The 18,396-nt window shown below is 41.1% G+C and overlaps 1 protein-coding gene across 1 annotated transcript in view; it reads left to right on the forward strand.

The window, feature by feature from the left end:
- Window positions 1–18,396, forward strand: part of LOC126266905 (T-complex protein 1 subunit eta) — a 66,743-nt gene that overhangs the window by 14,766 nt on the left and 33,581 nt on the right. Inside the window, exons 4-5 of the mRNA XM_049971582.1 lie at window positions 15,489–15,680; window positions 15,784–16,082. Of these exons, the coding sequence (XP_049827539.1) occupies window positions 15,489–15,680; window positions 15,784–16,082 (491 nt within the window). The remainder of the gene's footprint in view (window positions 1–15,488; window positions 15,681–15,783; window positions 16,083–18,396) is intronic.

Genomic DNA, 18,396 nt, shown 5'->3' on the forward strand with positions numbered 1-18,396 from the left:
AACAGTTCAGTGCAGAGGGATCATAAATGTACACAAACTTCATTGTAAACCTGCCCCCAAAAACACCAGTTCTCCATTGAGAGTAACAAAATTGATTTTAGTTATTGATGATTAACTTCAGTTTATCTTGAATGCATTGAACTTGGACTTCGATTATATTTTGGAAATAGTGGAAATTTGGACAAATATTTATCTAGCTTCTTGTTTTTTCATTGGAGCTTGTTGGATTTAATAATACACAAAAGAGAATAGGTTTTCAAATAATCAAGCTTAAAAAAGATGAATTACTGTCGCCCATCAGGATTGTGGTAAGTTCCATGTATGTCCTGCAAATTTTTAGGTTTTTGGTTATGGCATATCTTATTAATATCACTGATTCAGCTTTATAAAAGATGTAAAAATTACGACCACTTCTACAGTGTGAATTGATAATGATTGGGGGGGGGGGGGGGGGGAGAATCTATGTCCTTACATTAGAAGTTAATGATTCATGGGAAGATACATGGTAGCAACCCAAGAAAGCTAACTTTGGTATTTTATTAATAAATGATAGAAAATCATTATACAAGCCTGGTAACATGGTTACTATTTAATATTAATTTCTTCTTTTTTTTTTTTTAATTGTGCACCTGTGTGCATTTCACTTCAGTCCATAATAAAATAAAATGAAACATACGAAAGTAAAAGGAATATCGGTATCTTGTCAAATCCCTGGATCGTGGCTCAGTGCTAACTGTTTAGGGAGGCAGCCTGCCGTAAATCTGAAAGAGTGTTGGGCGTAGTCAACGGACATACATTAATCTGTGAAAGTAGTATAATATGGACTAGTGACAATGAAACTAGTTTAAAATATGACATGTTATATAAGAGAGAGGTTAAAGAATTTTTCCCCTGTTCATTGTAAAAGAACGTTAAGGCCACATTGCAACATTTATTTTTCTTTGAGTAAAATAGGGATTATAAATGAATAATAACTTTATTATTTCAAGAAGTAGCAAGGATATTAAAATGTTGGTATTGTCACTATCTTGTGGCTGTAATGTTTTACTTGGGACCATTAACTTTGGCATTCTTGACAATAAAGCCACAGCTAACAGCTGATGTACACATGCTGGAGAACAGGTCAGTGTCAACTTTAGTTTGACCTGCAGGGCAAGACATACTGATACACCAGTATGTTTTGAAAGCCATAAAACACTTGTTTAGTCCGAAATAATTTTGTTTATTTAGCAAGCATAGTGGGTGTGGGGTTATTTTTTATTTACGTCATCAATCTTACTGCCAGTTTTGATGCGGGCCGCTACTAATTCTTCTCCTGTGCCAAGCTCCTCATCTGAGAGTAGCACTTGTGATGTACAACCACAGTTATTTTCTGGATGTACACCAATCTCTCATCTTCCTCTATGGTTTTTACCCTGTGCAGTTCTCTCTAGTACCGTGGAGGCTATTTCCTGATGCATTGTTGCATCCTATCATCCTGCCCTGTCTTCATGTCAGTGTTTTCTGTATGTTCCTTTCTTCCTGGTTTTACAAAGAACTTCCTCACTCATTACCTTCTTAGTTCATCCGATTTTTGACATTCCTGTTTTCCTACTGTCATTGATTCACTGTTGTACAATGCCGTGTTCCAAACACATTCTCATAAATTTCATCATCAAATTAAGGCCTTTGTTTGACACCAGTAGACTTCTCATGGCCAGGTCTCTGTTTGCCTGTACTAAACTGCTTCTTCTATCGTCCTTGCTTCGTTTGTCATGGGTTATTTTCTACCAAGGTAGCAGAATTCCTTAACTTCATCTCTACTCTGTGATCCCCAATTCTGATGTTAAATTTCTCAATTTTGCTATTTCTCATTACTTTCGTCATTATTATACACTCTCTCCATATTCTGTATCCATTAGACTGTTCATTCCATTCAACAGACCTCTATATCATTGCTTCTTCAATGTATAGATTGAACAGGAGGGGCAAAAGACCGCATCCCTGGTTTACTCCTTTTTAATCATAGTACTTAATTCTTTGTCTCCCACTCTAATTGTTTCCTCTTGGTTCTTGCTCATATTGTGTGTCACCAGTCTTTCCCTGTAGATTACTACTATTTGTACCAGAATTACAATGTCTTGCACCATAGTCCAACACTTTTTCTAGATCGACAAATCCTATGAGCATACCTCGATTTTCTTTTATTCTTGCTTTCATTATCAACTGCAACATCTGAACTGCCTCTTCAGTGCTTTTACTTTTCCTAAAGCCAAACTGATAGCCATCTAACAGAGCCTCAGTTGTCTTTTCCATTCTTTTGTATATTATTCTTGTCTTAAATTCTGACTAGTATTGGATGTCTCATGATACCTTCCTTACTGACTCCAGTTCCTTCTATCAAGTAAACAGACGAGGCAGCCCACACCACCTTCTTTAAAAGAGTCCTTCACAGTACTCTTCCTACCTATCTGCTCATCCCTTCGCTTTTAAGAATGGAATTTCCATTCTGTTCGTAATGTTGCTGGCCCTTGATCTTAATTTCACTGAAGATTATTTCTGATTTCTTCACGTTTTTTTGTGCAGCTATTTCACTCGGCTACTTCCTATTTGTTTCATTTTCAAGAGGCATACATTTGTTTTTGTATTCCTGACTTTCCTTGAACATTTTTGTACTTAGTTCTCTTGTCGAAAAATTGAAGTATTTCTATGTGCTGGACCAAGAATTGAACTTGGAACTTTGTGTTTCAAGAGCAAGTGTTCTACTGACTGAGCCACCCAACCACGATGGGAAAATTTGTGTGAATTGTGGAGTGTAGGAGACGAGGTATTGGCACAAATAAAGGTATGTGGTCAGCTCATGAGTTGTTCTTGTGTAGCTCATCGGTGGAGCACTTGTTCACAAAGGCAAAGGTCCTGACTTCAAGTCTCAGTAGAGCACATAGTTTTCATCTGCCAGGAAGTTTTTTAGTGCACACTCTGCTGCAGAGTGAAAAATTACATTCCAATTTCTTCTGTGACCCAAGGTTTTTTTTTCCAGAGTTAACATTCTGTATTTATGTCTTTACTGTTGAACATCTGTGATTGCCCTTTCTTGAAATGACCACTCCTCTTCAACAGAATTGCCTATTGTGGTATTCCTTGTCGCGGTACCCACATCCTCAGTGAACTTTACATGCATCTCATCATTCCTCAGTACTTAAGCATCACACTTCCTGTATGTGCTCCTGAGTATGCCTTACAAACCAATATCTGGTTTCAGAGTTTCTGTCTGACAGTGATGTAATCCAGCTGGAATCTTCCCATGTTTCCTGGTCTTTTCCAAGCATAGCTCATCTTGCGATTCTTGAACAGTGTATTCATTGTTAACATCTGAAATTTATTACAGAACTCAGTTTTCTTCCTCTCTCGATCCTGCTTACTAGACCATATTCTTCCATAACACATTTCCCTCTGTTCCTTCCCTTACAACTACATTTCAGTCACCCATCATTTTCATCTCCCTTTACCTACTGAATTACCGTTCATTATTGGTATGAATGTATTCTAAAACACAGTGTTTAAAAACACCCTTTTTCTGGGGCTCAAATCTCAGGTTCCTGTTGGTGATAGAAAGGCAGGGTCAAGTTTCTTTTCTTTTCTCTTCTCTCTCTCTCTCTCTCTCTCTCTCTCTCTCTCTCTCTCTCTCTCTCTCTCTCTCTCTCTGTTTTTTTTTTTTTTTTTTTTTTTTTTTTTTTTTTTTTTTTTTTTGAGATGTAACTACAATAAAGTAAGGAGTTAGTTTTTGAATATTACGCTTCCTCTAGGTTAGACAAATGGAGAAAATTGGTTGGTTCTGTTGCCATTGGATGTTGCCTACAGTGAGCCTTCAGGGACTTATGGAGGTGCCATCTAGTTTATGGGCAGTTCTTAAGAAAACCTGGAAAAAGCATTTTCACCATTTTTCTGCTGTCAGCAGTGAATATTTAAATAACTGACTGCAGCACATTACTGACATTTTATCAGTACATTTTCTAGGAACTCATCTAGAAGTGCTGTATTCCCTTCTTCAAAAACCCTTATTTGTTATTGTGAAACACCCTAAAAGTGGTTTTTGGGGTACAAAAAATGGAGTTGTGGATTCTAAGACAGCTATATACAGCAAATGGCTGTAATTTTTACGATAAATTCCTATGATCTCGATCTCAAACAACCATGAAAATTTTCTTGGTATCTTTATCCATTTCCAAGATAGTGAAGTTCGGAGCTACCGTGCTTGTACATGTAAAATTTGGTTTGGGTGAAAACATAATTTATAAGGGATGTAGCATGGGGAAATAAGCTGCCAAGTGTCTCCATTATTGTCAGAAGCATCCGGGAAACCTTATGTTGTAGTACTGAAACACAAGCAAAATTTTTGTGCATGTTAAAGCCAGTCTGAGTTGTAGAATTAGTTTAGTGTTGTTTCAGTTTCACGTAAGTGTAGCATCAAAATTTTACTGACAATAAATTTCTTTGCATATGAAGGAACTAGTGGAAAAATGCTGCTGTTGGAGCACAAAAAAGGTGAATATGCTGCTGTTTAAAAAGACAGAACTGAGAAGTGAGGCACCAGCTGCCTCATTCTATCTTGCTCACCACATTTAAGTGTTCCCCAAAATTTTGGCATGCGAATGCATTCCCATTTTTTTATGCTGAAAGGGAATGAGACAGTGACATTGGAAAAGACTGATGACAGCAGACAGTGGTTTTGGTATAGAAACAGCGAAGCAAACAGTGACATTGTGAGAGGAAGTGAGGGACACAGAGGCAGTGGAACATAATTGACAGTGCCAGAACAGTGTTATGGAAAGAGTAATGAAGACAGTGCCAGTGGGAGAAGAATAAAGAGAAGGAGAAGGGGAAAGTGGAAGTGGGTGGGAGCCAGTGATCATGAGACAGAGTTAAGTGACAGTGAGGAAAAAGGGAAAAAGGAGATAGTGACAGTGAGAAGAGACAGCAGCACTGGGAAGGAATAAATTAGACAGAAGTAGGAGAGGAAGAGGGAGAAAGTGACAGTGAAAGAAGACATTAGTAGTAGAACAGAATGAGACTGTGGCTGAGACACAGGAGACACTGTCGGTTAGAGAGACATACAAAGAGGTAACTACAATGAGTTGGGTTGAATGAGTGAGAAAGGGCAAGCAGGAGTGGATAGGTGTGAGCAACTTAGTGATGGACTGATGGATATGAGTGAGTGAGTTGAGTGCATATGGGATATTAAGTCTTGCATGTTAGAGTGCAAATATATTCACATGCAAAAAGTTTTCGGAAAATTTTTGAAGGTGCAGAGGAAGGGAGAATGAGGCCACTGGTATCCCACTTTTCAGTCAGTCTTTTAACCAGGAGCATTTTCTTCTGGTCCTCATATATTTTCTGTCTCTTCATCATCTGCTTGCAGCATTGATAATCAGGATACTTGCCAGTGTTGGTTTGCTGTCAAATGTGATGCTAACAACCATGTCACTGAACTGTAACAATATTATGAAAAGGTAAGTTGCTACTCACCATATAGCGGAGATACTGAATTGCAGATAGGCACAACAAAAAGACTGTCACAAAATAAGCTTTCAGCCAACAAGGCCTTAGTCAAAAAGAGACTTCACACACATGCACTCACACAAAGGCAACTCTTGCACATATAACCACTGTCTCTGGTAGCTGAAGACAGACTATGACCAGCAGCAGCAGTGCATGATGGGAGAGGCAACTGGGTGGGGTTAAGGAGCAGCCTGGGGTGGGGAACAGGAGAGATAGCAAGGTAGGGGTCGGGGACGGTGAAGTGCTGCTGGGGAGCGTCAGGCATGAGGTGTAGAGTGGGTAGGACAGCTAGGTGCAGTCGGGAGTTTAGACGGAAGTTGGAGGGGGGAGGAGGGATGTAGTGGTAAAGAAGAGAAGTAAAAATACTGGGTTAATTAGTGGAACAGAGGGCTGTGTAGTGCTGGAGTGGGAACATGGAAGTTGATGAGTGAGGACAATGACTGACATAGTTGAGGCAAGGAAGCTTACGGAAACGTAGGATATATTGGAAAGAGTTCCTACCTGCACAATTCAGAAACAATGCTGTTGGTAGGTAGGATCCATATGGCACAGGCTGTGAAGCAGTCATTGAAATGAAGAATGTCATGTTGGGCGGCTTGCTCAGCTACAGGCTGGTGCAGATGGAATTTTTGCAGATGTATCTTTGTTATTTACGTATCTTTTTGTGTTTATTCTGCCACCAAGGATCCTTGCTCCTACTGTCTTTGTCAATACAGAATAGTTTCCTTATCCCTACCCTGAAAATAACCTCGCATACTGTTCCTGTGTTGTTGCTTGGGTCATGGAATCACCACAAATCGCCTTACCATCAAATTACCTTTATCCAGTTGCCACCCTTCTTTCCATAATGACTTCCATCTGTTCAGATTCCACCCTTCTGGAACCCCCACATCAACATAGTCCTGCAAAACCATATCAAGCCCAAACCTCCATGCAGTACCTTCTCTCTATCTGTAAAATTCTGCTGCTATGCAATCCCAAATTTCTTGAACCAATATCACACACGGAAACTTTTGCCCACCAACAAGCACAAAACTCTCCCCCCTCCTCACTTCCTACTCCCAGTTTGGAGAGCCATTGTCCACCTCTTGTAGAACAACCTCCAAACCTCCCACATGTCCTCTCATAGCTGACAAACTCTGTCTTGCAGACCTACTACATTTTCCCCACAGTCCAAAACTCTCTCCCACCACCACACGGAAACCAGAACCTAAACAGACCCAAAACACACACACCTTTCCTCCAAAAGCCTCAGCCCTCCAGAAATATCAGTTGTTTCCAAGGACCTCACCTTTTGCCCCACTCATAAATTTGAACATGCGGAACTTGGTGAAGACCTCTCCATTTCCCTATTCATACTTTTTTGCCGCCAACCCTACCATGAAGATTTAACCAAAGACCAATTTTGAATCCTGCCAGACTCATTTTGTTCTTCCATACAACTGTGATCCACACTGAGTGCCTTCAAATAACCCTCTATTAATTTCTCAGAATTTCTTAACCTCAAATCTTACCTCACCATCATTCCCCAAATCCCTCAACATGCAAGCTAACCTTACATCCACAGGAAGAAACACAGCCCGCCACCTAAATCCTGATCCCGACTTGCAGACAAATGCTCCATCACTATTGTTTTGAACCACAAGGATTTCCTGGTGTAAGGATTCAGCCAGCTGTCAGGTATATCCACCTACAAACCTTGCACACTGACCCCATTCCAGAAATGCAACAGGATCTCTTGTCTCTCCTAAAATCCTTACACACTTCCCAGAACCTCTCCCTGCAGTCCATATCTCTTTTCACCCCTACCACTCAACACACTCCTACCTTCTGCATGTTTCGTAAAGTCCATAAACCCAACCACCCAGGACACCCCATTGCAACCAGTTCCTCTACCCCACTCAGAGAATCTCTGCCTTCGTAGACCAACACCTTCAGCCTATTATCCAGAACCTACACTCCTACATGAAAGATACCATCCATTTCGTCCACTGACTCTCCACAGTTTTTGTTCCTTACTGTTATTCAACACTAGGTTTCCCGATGCCCGACAGATTCCAAAACCAATAACCTCCTTCCTAGTCACCATGACCAAATATATCCTCACCCACAGTTACTTCTCCTTTTAAGGCATTACCTACAAACAGATCCGGGGTCCAGGTATGGGCACTCGCATGGCACCATCCTATGCCAACATGTTCATGGGTCATCTAGAGGAATCCTTCCTAAACACACAGAATCCTAAACCCCTTACCTGCTTCATTGATGTCTTTGCTATCTGGATTGAGAGTGAGGACACTCTATCCACATTGCTCCAGAACCTCAACAGCTTCTCCCCCCTATATCAGTACCTCTGTCAATCCACTAGCCACCAGCAATACTTCCACTTCGTCAGCCATCCATTCCATACCAAGAAGTCCCTTTCATACAGTTTAGCCACCCATCGTAGTTGCATATGCAGTGATGAGTGGTCCTTCTGAAAAAATACCAAGGGTCTCACTGAAGCCTTCAGTCATAATTATCCTCTCAACCTTCTACAAAAGCAAATGTTCTGTGCCTTATCTTTCTAGTCTTCTACCACCTCTCAAAATCCCACCATCCAGCCACAGAGGAGCTAGAGAATTACATTCTTCGTCAGGGTTTAGAGTGCCTCTTATTGTGCCCTGAAATGAGAAATGTCGTGCCCACTATCCTCCCACCCCTCCCACAGTGTATTCCGTCGTACACTGAACATACACAATATATTTGGCCATCCCTACACAACCCCTGCTCCCAACCCCTTATCTCAAGGCTCATGCCCCTGTTATAGACCTAGATGCAAGATCTGTCCCATACATCCTCCCACCACCACCACCTACTCCAGTTTGGTTACTAACATTACCTATCCCATCCTGTGAAACCAGTCGTGATCTATCAGCCAAGCTGCAACCATTGTGCTGCGTTGTATGTGGGAATGACAACCAACAAGCTGTCTGTCTACATGAATGGTCACTGACAAACTGTGGCCAAGAAGCAACCGGATCACTCTGTTACTGAGCAAACCGCCCAACACAACGTTCTTCATTCCAAAGACTGCTTCACAGCCTGTGCCATATGGAACCTTCCCACCAACAACAGCAGAGTTTCTGAAATGCATAGGTGAGAACTCTCGCTGCAATATATCCTACATTCCTGTCAGCCTCCTGGCCTCAACTTTTGTTAGTCATTGTTCTCACCCATCTAGCCCCTTCCCTGTTCACATTCCAGCACTACACAGCCCTCTATTCCAGCAATGAACCCAGTCTTTTTACTTCAATCCTTTTCTGCATCCCCCTCCCCCCCCCCCCCCCTCTTCCGCTCTCCCCTGCTGTCCTTCTAACTTCCTGTCTGCACCTAGCTGCCTTGCCCTCTCTTCACCTCATCTCTGCATGCTCCCCAGCAGCAGTTTGTCATTTCCCACGCCTAACCTGATGTCGCTCCCTGTCCCCACCCCAACCTCCCCCTTTCCCACACCCAGTTGCCTCTTCCATCATGTGGTGGTGCTGGTGCTGCTGCTGCTGCTGCTGCTGCTGCTGCTGCTGTTGTTCAATGTCTGCCCTCTGTGTGTGTGTGTGTGTGTGTGTGTGTGTGTGTGTGTGTGTGAGAGAGAGAGAGAGAGAGAGAGAGAGAGAGAGAGAGCTTATTTTGTGGCTGTCTGTTTCTTGTGCATGTTTGCAACTCAGCATCTCCGCTATATGGTGAGTAACAACTATCCTTTTCCTAGTATTGTTACATTCCACCTTAGATTTTCCACTATCTGTGGACTGTTCACATAGACCACTCTGTGTCCTATTTTCCAATTCATAATTAATCCTATTCCCTTAATACCATTTTCTGCCGACATTGATGTTACTGTGTATTCGTTCGACCAAAAATCCTTGTCTTCTTCCCGTTTCACTTCACTGACATCCAAATAGAACTTCTGTGTTTCCCTTTCCAGAGTTTCTAGCTTTTGTACTATGGTCAAACTTTTGACATTACATGCTCCACCTCATAGTATGTTATCCGTCTATTGATACTTGTCTCTTTCTCGTGGTCCCCTCCCTTGACATCCCTCTCCCGGAGAAGGGAACGGGAGTCTAATCCAGAATCTTTTTCCAATAGAGAGATCATGATGACACGTTCTCAATTACAGGCCATTTGTCCTGTGGAATCGCATTGTGTGTCTTTAATGCAGTGGTTTCCATTGCTATCTGCGCAATCATGCCTTTGATTATTGCTGATTCTTCCGTCTTTTTGGGGAATTTTCCCACCCAAAGGACAGGAGAGTGCCCTGAATCTCTGCCGGCTCCACTTATCATGAACAAAAATTTCTGTTTTTTCCAGTTGTATTTAAGGCAAACTTTTCAGCATCCTAAGCAAAAAATTTACATTGTCATGTATGTAACCTATTTTGTATATATCAGTGTTCAGATGATTCTCAAGAGCACTTTGTTCTGGTAGTTGTCTAACATAAATTTTATCACAACCTTGATAGCTAATTTTATAAATGCTTGAAACAATAAAGTTGTTAGTTTCTTACCGATTTTATAAAGTAGTCGTGTTCACAAGGTTTGTGTACTACAAAAACATACGTTCAGTTCACAGTTATTACAAAACGGAGTTATTTGTGCCAAGTGTGTGTCATTGAGAGTTATGGCAATATACAGGGTGTTCCATTTATCTGATGACCTCCTGCCTGGGTATTGCAGGCTGACCACAGAAGCCGCACCTGCTGGTTTACCGCCCCCCCCCCCCCCCCCCCTTGTGCAAGCGCACACACACACACACACACACACACACACACACACACACACACACACACACACACACCTTTTTTTGCCTGAAGGCCATACAGACATACACACATTGTCGGCCAGTGGCATTCAAGCAGTGAAACAGGCATCACAATGTAGTGTTTGCTCGTACTGTTCAGAGATTGTTTGAAGAGAAGTTTCCCGGTGTTCAGAGTTGACGCAGTTCGCATACTGGTGAATAAATTTCGTGAAATGGGAAGTGTTAAAGATAAGAAGCATAAACAACGAGGGACTGTGCCCACAGAAGCTCATCGTGATGACATTGCATACCGCCTGGAAAATTCCCCTAAAAAGTCACTTAGAAGTCTTTTGCAGCAAACACAAATATCGTGCACCTCTGTACAAAGAGATGCTAAGCTGCTTGGGCTAAGACCCTATAAAGCGTCAGTAGTACAAGAACTTCAACCTGGTCGTCTTGTGCAGAGGGTTAAATTTTGCGAATGTGTTTCAAAACAAGTGCATGACCGTGAAATAGATATGTACCTCACTCTGTTTTCAGATGAGGTTTGGTTCCATTTGCTTGAGTATGTTAATTCACAAAACTGTTGACAGTGGAGTGCGGACAGGCCTGTTGTTCTTCATGAGTAACCCCTTCGTGATCAGATAATAGGGGTGTGGTGTGCAGTTAGTGGTGACAGAATAATGGGCCCAGTTCTTTTTAATGACACAGTTACAAGTGAAAGACTTGTGTAAAACAATTTTTGACAATTTTTTAATGGACAGAATAAAATAGAATGAAGCTTCGCATTTTTTCAACAGGACTCGGCAAGGGCTCATACGGTTAATGTTTCTTTGCATGCAATTCATGATCTGTTCAATGAAAAAGTGATTAGTAACAATGCCTGGCTCGCTAGAAGTCCTGACTTTGTGCCCTTTTTATTTGTGGGTCGCACTGAAGGACAAAGTGTACACAACAAATCCTCACAGATAGAGGAATTTAAGGATAATATCCATGAATCAATTAATTCAGTATCTCGGAGAGAATTGCATGGTGTGATTGATAATTTCTTGAGTATATGTCAGAAATGTGTGGAGAATAATGGCAGGCAGTTCAAGCATCTCCTTGTGTAACGTGGGCGAATACAAAATTTATTTGCCTAAATTTTAAATGATGTAATGTTGCATCACAGTAGTAGACAGGTGACACAGCATCTGATCACTGGACAATGGAGTGCTTGCTGTCCAGCATCTGACACGCCGCACAAGCTGTCAACAGATAAATGGAACATCCTGTGTTTTTTGGAATGAGAAATATTTTTATAGTCCTACTTCGTTTCGTTTCCTTGTCTTCTTAAACATTTTCTCAATGCTGCTGTCTTTATATCTGTTGGCCCTAATCACTTGTATAACTATACTAAACTGTTTCTCATTTTCAATGGTTTTTGAGTGGAAGCTTTAAGATGCTATGCAGCACTGATCTGAAGTAGACCAGTTTATATCTTTTTAGATTAATACATTTAGGATTCTAGCTGTGTTCGTTGGTTTGCTGAATAATCCAAATTCAAAGTTTAACATGTTGGTCACTACGAGTCTGAGAAAACGGATGCTGTCCTGATTTTCAAGCTTAACTGTAAATTTAAAGTTTTGCTTCATTTGACATTGAAAGCTTTTTTTGCGAACATGTCAGTAGACCATGGACATTATGAAGAAAAATTACATGCCATATAAAAATACCAGTTATGATGTGTGCATTGAGCTCATTGAAACTCTAGAATTGAGTGACGGAATGTTTATCAATGTTAAGGTCATGGCAAATTGTTTGGCATGAATCTTGGCTGCTACTTTTATTAACAAACTAGAGCATAGTCTTTATATTCATGCTTGCGTACTTGATAAAGTTATTTACGCTAAAAGACTGTTCCAACACTATCCCATGGCGCATGGGCACTTAAGAGTGCCGATCAGCTTGCCTGTGGTCAGGCACAGGTAGTGTACACTGCCCACCAGGTGCTACCTTGGCACCCTTTCATCTGGGTGCTCATCCAAGACAGTACGGCCGTGTGCTTGACTGCCCATGAATCAGCTATAATGTCACCCATTCCCACTTTTGCCTGCGAGTGACGGGGTGCATGGATGTGAGCACTCAAGATGGAACAGCATGTTATAGAAGATATGTAGATAGTATTATGCTGCTTTACTTGGGTGATGAGGTCAAATTCCCAGTATAATTAAAAATGAAATTAACATTTGATCTTGTAAAATATGATAGGATTAGTCTTTCTTGCTGTCACGCTGACCGAGATAGTAAACTACTACTTAAATTGTTCGGAAGGCATTGTACCTTATTAAAACAGTTAGTACTAGTCCATGATACAGTTCTACCTGAAAATGTGATGAGGCACTGGCAATGACATTATATTAACACTTTGAAGACAAAGCCTAGAAAACTGGCCGCTCATGCCATTATCTAAGGTGTTAAAGACCAAACTATCTTTTGTCATATTTACTTTACAATATTATGTAAAGTATAGATTGCTGCTCACTGTGTAATGAAGATGCTAAGACTGTCACAACAAAAAGACTGCTAACAGTAAGTATTCAGCCAGAAGGCCTTACTCAGAAACACTTTTAAACTAGTGTTTATTTCAGAAGACGGCCTTTTGGCTGGAAGTTTACTTGTTTAGCAGTCTTTTGCTTGTGACTGTTTACTACTCAACTTGTAGTGGAAATTTTTTGTCACAATCTATCCTTTTAGTTCTTTGATAGATATAAATTTTAAAATAATGACAGAAAATGTAATTATTTCTGAGGAAAAATGTTTGATGTGAGTTAAAGAGCAATTTTTTCCTCTTGAGCTTCTACAGTTTCTTGCTCACTCAACAAATGTGATGTATTTGAAGCATAATCGGAGCAGATGGTGAAGCCTAATTGCTAATTGATACTTACTGGAAAGAAGACACATCAAGTGGCGGACAGGCATAATTAAGACTCGCATGTATTTCAGTGGCTGCTTCACTACCCAATGCACCTGGATCCTCCCCCCTCTCCCTCCCCAACCAGCTTTTCAGAACTGTGCATATGGGAGTTATCCTTCCAACACATTCTTTCTCCCGTAATTATCCTGGCCTCAACCTTCGGTAACATACTACTGTCCTCACACCCTCCACCAAACGATTTCCACAGTGCCCTGTCATCTCCTCCCCATTCTTGTCTTCCACCCTGTTTATTTGCAGCCCTTTGCCAATGCATCCACCTGTCTTTCCCCATTCCTTTCCATTTTTTCCACCACCTCCCTGCTCCACAACCTCCTGACACTGGGCCTGTCAGCAGTCTAGTCCCTGTACACTCCGCCAGAATGCTATCCCCCAAGTTGACAACCAACATTTTATGATTTTTCTCTAGGTTTAATTGTAAGATTGTATTCTAGTAAAGAGGGGCTCCAAAATCGTGTTATTGGAGACAATAAGTTATGGGTCTGTGATCCATATGTTGTCCAACTGTCATAAAAGGTCAACAAAACTTCATTCATTTGGAACTCTGTCTTCTTGTTCATTTTACATTTTCCTCTTGTGAGCTAACACCCCAAAGATCTTCAGGCTCATATGTGGTTCCCCTACGTCGAAATGTCGTGGCTCAAACTCGTCTAGGGGTTGAACCGCACGTGTCGCATTACACTCCCTAAGTGTCACACTTGTGATCCTTTGGTTGAATTGTCTGGCTGATGGCAAGATTGCAAAATAAAAAGTTAATTTAACATATAACAACAGTAATAATAATATCTGGAACTAAATTAACGACCCATAAATATCGGCCATGCAGTTGCGATTTGGTTAGAACAATGTTTATTCAGAAAGCAAACTAATAGTGAAGGTGGTTTTATTTAGAGTTACTGTTACACTAGAGTGCATATCCATTTGACACAGCTCGATCATTCACAATCTCATCGTGAAACACAAGTCCAATACTCCACCTTGTTAACTATGGGAAAAAGTAGAGTTCCCACCAGTCGCGCGGCTACTCACTGGTCATAAACTAAGTCCCGCGATACCGCACAACACGAAATTTCCTAAGTCGTTTAGCTTCCTAGCTACCTAAAAATTGACTGTCCGCTTTCGCATCTCAATCCGAACTGTACCCTTTGGTGTCTGCCCTCGGCCTGTCTACGACCGCGTTTCCCGCCCGCTGAACATCTTCACTCAACTAACTAGTGCAGTTCCCTTTCCTGAAGCCGTCCATCAGATTGGCTGCAGCTTATTCTACATTACTGTACATTAACATATTTAAATAAACAAAGCTTGACCACTTTCATGTTCTAAATAAAGCAGCAATGATATTTATTACATAATAAAGGTTAAATTCTTTTACAAAAATCCAATACAATTTCGTTCTTAACTTTGAATGTCATGGCCAGTAGCCATGCACCAATGTGCATTCTGATAAATAAATAACAAACAAAAGTAACTATTGTGCACCAAACTTGACAACAAATACTATGTTACCTAATGATTAATAAGGTGTCATGCTGTCATCGTTCAATGTGTTTTGTGTGGAAGAAATGATCTGATGCTTAACTGAAAATACTGATAGTTTAAATTTACTATATCTTTTAAACAAATAAATTTAGAGATGATATTTACATAACATTTGTCATTTTAATGGTGCGATTGTATATGAAATGAAATGTCGATTGTTAAGATCGACCAAAGCTTTCAGATTTTAGCACGCAGGTCTTTGTTACAAAACTCGTTAATTTCACTTTAACAGTAAATCCTAAACTATTATAGATATTATCAATATTCAAGCTTTAATTGGATCACCATGAAAATTTATGGAGGATGGCAGATTAAAATTACTGTGGCTTGATTCCCTGAATTACTACAGAATTAAATAGTTTTCATAAATGTTTCCCGATGATGTTGGTTCTCATCTGTCTCAATCGCACACTACAGTGCGTAGGCCTCAGTAGACAATAGACGCCTGTGTGTTTCCCCATCTCGTGGTGAATCTGCGCCCTTTGTGGTACACGTTCATGGGCAACAGGGTTCATTTCAAAATTCCTGTAGGCTGACTCTTTTGGCCATATATTTAAATGAGTGAAATGCTTGTTAATTCACACTCTGTGTGTACACAGAAGAACTATATTTATTGATTTCATCTGTAAACTAATGATATAATCATTATTGATATTTTTTTCAGATTGATAAAAAAAATGTAGCTGAACATCGTTCATTGCTAGAGAAATGTGCAGCAACAGCCCTAAGTTCAAAGCTAATAAGCCACCAAAAAGGATTCTTTTCAAAAATGGTCGTTGATGCTGTTTTACTTTTGGATGAGCTTTTACCGCTCAATATGATTGGGATCAAGAAGGTGACAGGAGGTGCATTGGAGGTATGTTAATTACATTAAATTAACTGATTAAAACACAGAAGAAAATATATTTGTATAAACCACATAGTATCTCTGTAACTTATAATGCACTTGTCCCTTTAAGGATTCGCTGTTGGTAGAAGGCGTTGCTTTCAAGAAAACATTTTCATACGCTGGTTTTGAAATGCAGCCAAAGAAGTATTCAAACCCCAAAATTGCTCTGCTTAATATTGAACTGGAGCTCAAAGCTGAAAGGGACAATGCTGAAATCAGAGTGGATAATGTACAGGAATATCAGAAGGTGGTGGATGCTGAATGGAAAATATTGTATGAAAAGTTGGATTTAATACACAAAAGTGGAGCAAAGGTAGTACTGTCTAAGCTACCCATTGGTGATGTTGCAACGCAGTACTTTGCTGACAGGTATGGCTAATTTCATATGCAATATCTTTCTTTCTTTTTTTTCCTCTTCAGGAGTTAGTGGTATAATTCTTGACAATAAGTATAAAATAGGAAGCAGCTGTATAAATAATCTTCATTAAAGAAGATTTATAAAGGATCTGTTTGGTCTGTAGATCACAAACATTAATATCTTTGGTAGAGTGCTCTACATATTTGATTTGATTTACTTGTTCATCAAATTATTATCTCCCCTCTCCTCCACCCATGGGGTGCACAGCCCTTTCGTGAGTTCTTGCATGGCTCACACAGTCTTGAGGTATTGCAGCCCTTTCTTCTTTCTCGGGCTGCATTCTCTTCCTCATGCTGCTCCCTCTGTGTCGGCTCTTTCCCCTCTCCTGGTGTCCTTGCTTATGTTGTCATGACCATCCTCCTAGTTTCTGCTATCCCTTGCCATTTTGACCCCCCCTCCCCCCCCCCTCCCCCACCTGCTCAGCATTTTTGGTCTCCCTTTGAAATTTGACCTCCCTTTCTAAATTTTGTCTCCATAGGTGAGTCAACTGGATAACACTGCCTTACTGAGCATTTCGGCATGTGTTCTTTTTGCTTCTCATCTTTTCCTTGCTGCCATTGTCCCTTAATACTAAATAGCCGCAACCCTAGCCAGTCCATGTGGGTGGGATCATTATGTACACTTTCAGTTGAGCAAATAATGCAGGGTTCACACTTCTGATACCTGAACTGCTACCTCCTCATGTAAGCCTAGGAGTTATTGCTTGTCATTCTGGAGCATCTGAACTCCTGGCAGCAGCCACCATGCCTGTTGACCATTGCTGTGGCTTGGTGGTGCCCATGGGGAAAGCCCCTGATCAGAGCAGGTGGTACAATGGTAGAAACATATTAAGCTCCTAAAAAAACTTGCATTATTCTATGTCCATATATTTGGTTAGGAATGGATACTTTAATGCTGGTTCTTATGACTGTACAGCCTCCCCTTCTCTGGCTACCTCCAGGGAAGGGGAGGGCAGGCTTGTAAGATGGTGGTGAAACCCTTTCCCTTCTACCTCGTCTGCACCAGGGCTGGCGGGGACACTTCCATCCGCCACCAGCCATTATTTTTTGTGGAAACTATCAAAGACAAGTTTGGCAAAGTGCTTTCTGAGTACGATGTAGTCAGGTTCGCTGTTTGTGAAAACTTCTACTACTGCCCTGCCTGTGGCCTGTTGTTATGCCGTTGACCATTGTGGCAACATTCTGGTGTCTGCTACTTCTCAGTGGTCTTTGCATATATGGTTGAGGGTCTCTCTCTCTCTCTCTCTCTCTCTCTCTCTCTCTCTCTCTCTCTCTCTCTCTCTCTCTCTCTCTGTCTGATCCAGATCTCAATTAAGCCTGCTCTTTCTCCAGGCCCTGCCATCCTCAGACTAAAATTGAGAGGAAGGAGGAGGAGGAGAATTAGTCCCAGGACAAGGCCTCTCTGCTGCCCTTAGAGGTGCCAACTTTCCTTCCCAACCCCTCAGAATCTTGCTTATGAATGTTGCCCCATCCTTGTTGGTGATACAAGGTGATCTGGTGACATGACAGGGTTTGATTTGTTTACCTCCCATTTGGATCCCTATTCAATGTTTATTCGATAGAATTCTAGCAAACTATCATAACTTTCCAGAGGTGCAATCTCTTATTTCATTTTATTGATGCTCACATACCAATCATTCAAGAGTTTCATGCTTTGTCGGAACCAGGTTGATGGAGAGCTGCAGGTGGTGTTTGCATGTTGGCCCATACAGATGTTGCTAGTACATGGATCCCTGTCATACCACATTGGAAGCAGTTGTCGTCCAGATAACTGGGATTCTGAGGTCTTGGTATGCAATTTCTATCTCCCTACTACAGGCCATCTATGCCCAGTGCCCTGACAGCCGTCCTTTGGCAACTCTACCCCCCTCCTTGAGGATTTTAATGCCCACCACTCCTTGTGGTGCAGCACTTTTTTGTCTAGTCAGGGCCTCTTCATAGATCAGTTTCTTGCAGATGACGACCTGTGCCTTCTTAACAATGATTCCTTTACCCATTTTAGTGCCACTTGTGGGTCTTCCTCTGCCATTTAGCTCTCTATCTCTTGCCCTCCCCTTCTCTCTTCATTATATTTGTTACCAGACAATGAACTCTGCAATAGCAGCCACTTTTCCATTGATTTTCTTATTCCCTTCCTACCTTCCGATGGCCAGGTTACCTCGCTGGTCTTTCCAGTGCACTGATTTCCCTCTATGTACTTCCCAGGTGGTATTTACCCCTCTTTGTCAGGTTTTATTGAAGTTGCTCATGATATGTCTAATACAAT

Source organism: Schistocerca gregaria, chromosome 4 (assembly GCF_023897955.1).
Source record: "Schistocerca gregaria isolate iqSchGreg1 chromosome 4, iqSchGreg1.2, whole genome shotgun sequence".
Lineage (NCBI taxonomy): Eukaryota > Metazoa > Arthropoda > Insecta > Orthoptera > Acrididae > Schistocerca > Schistocerca gregaria.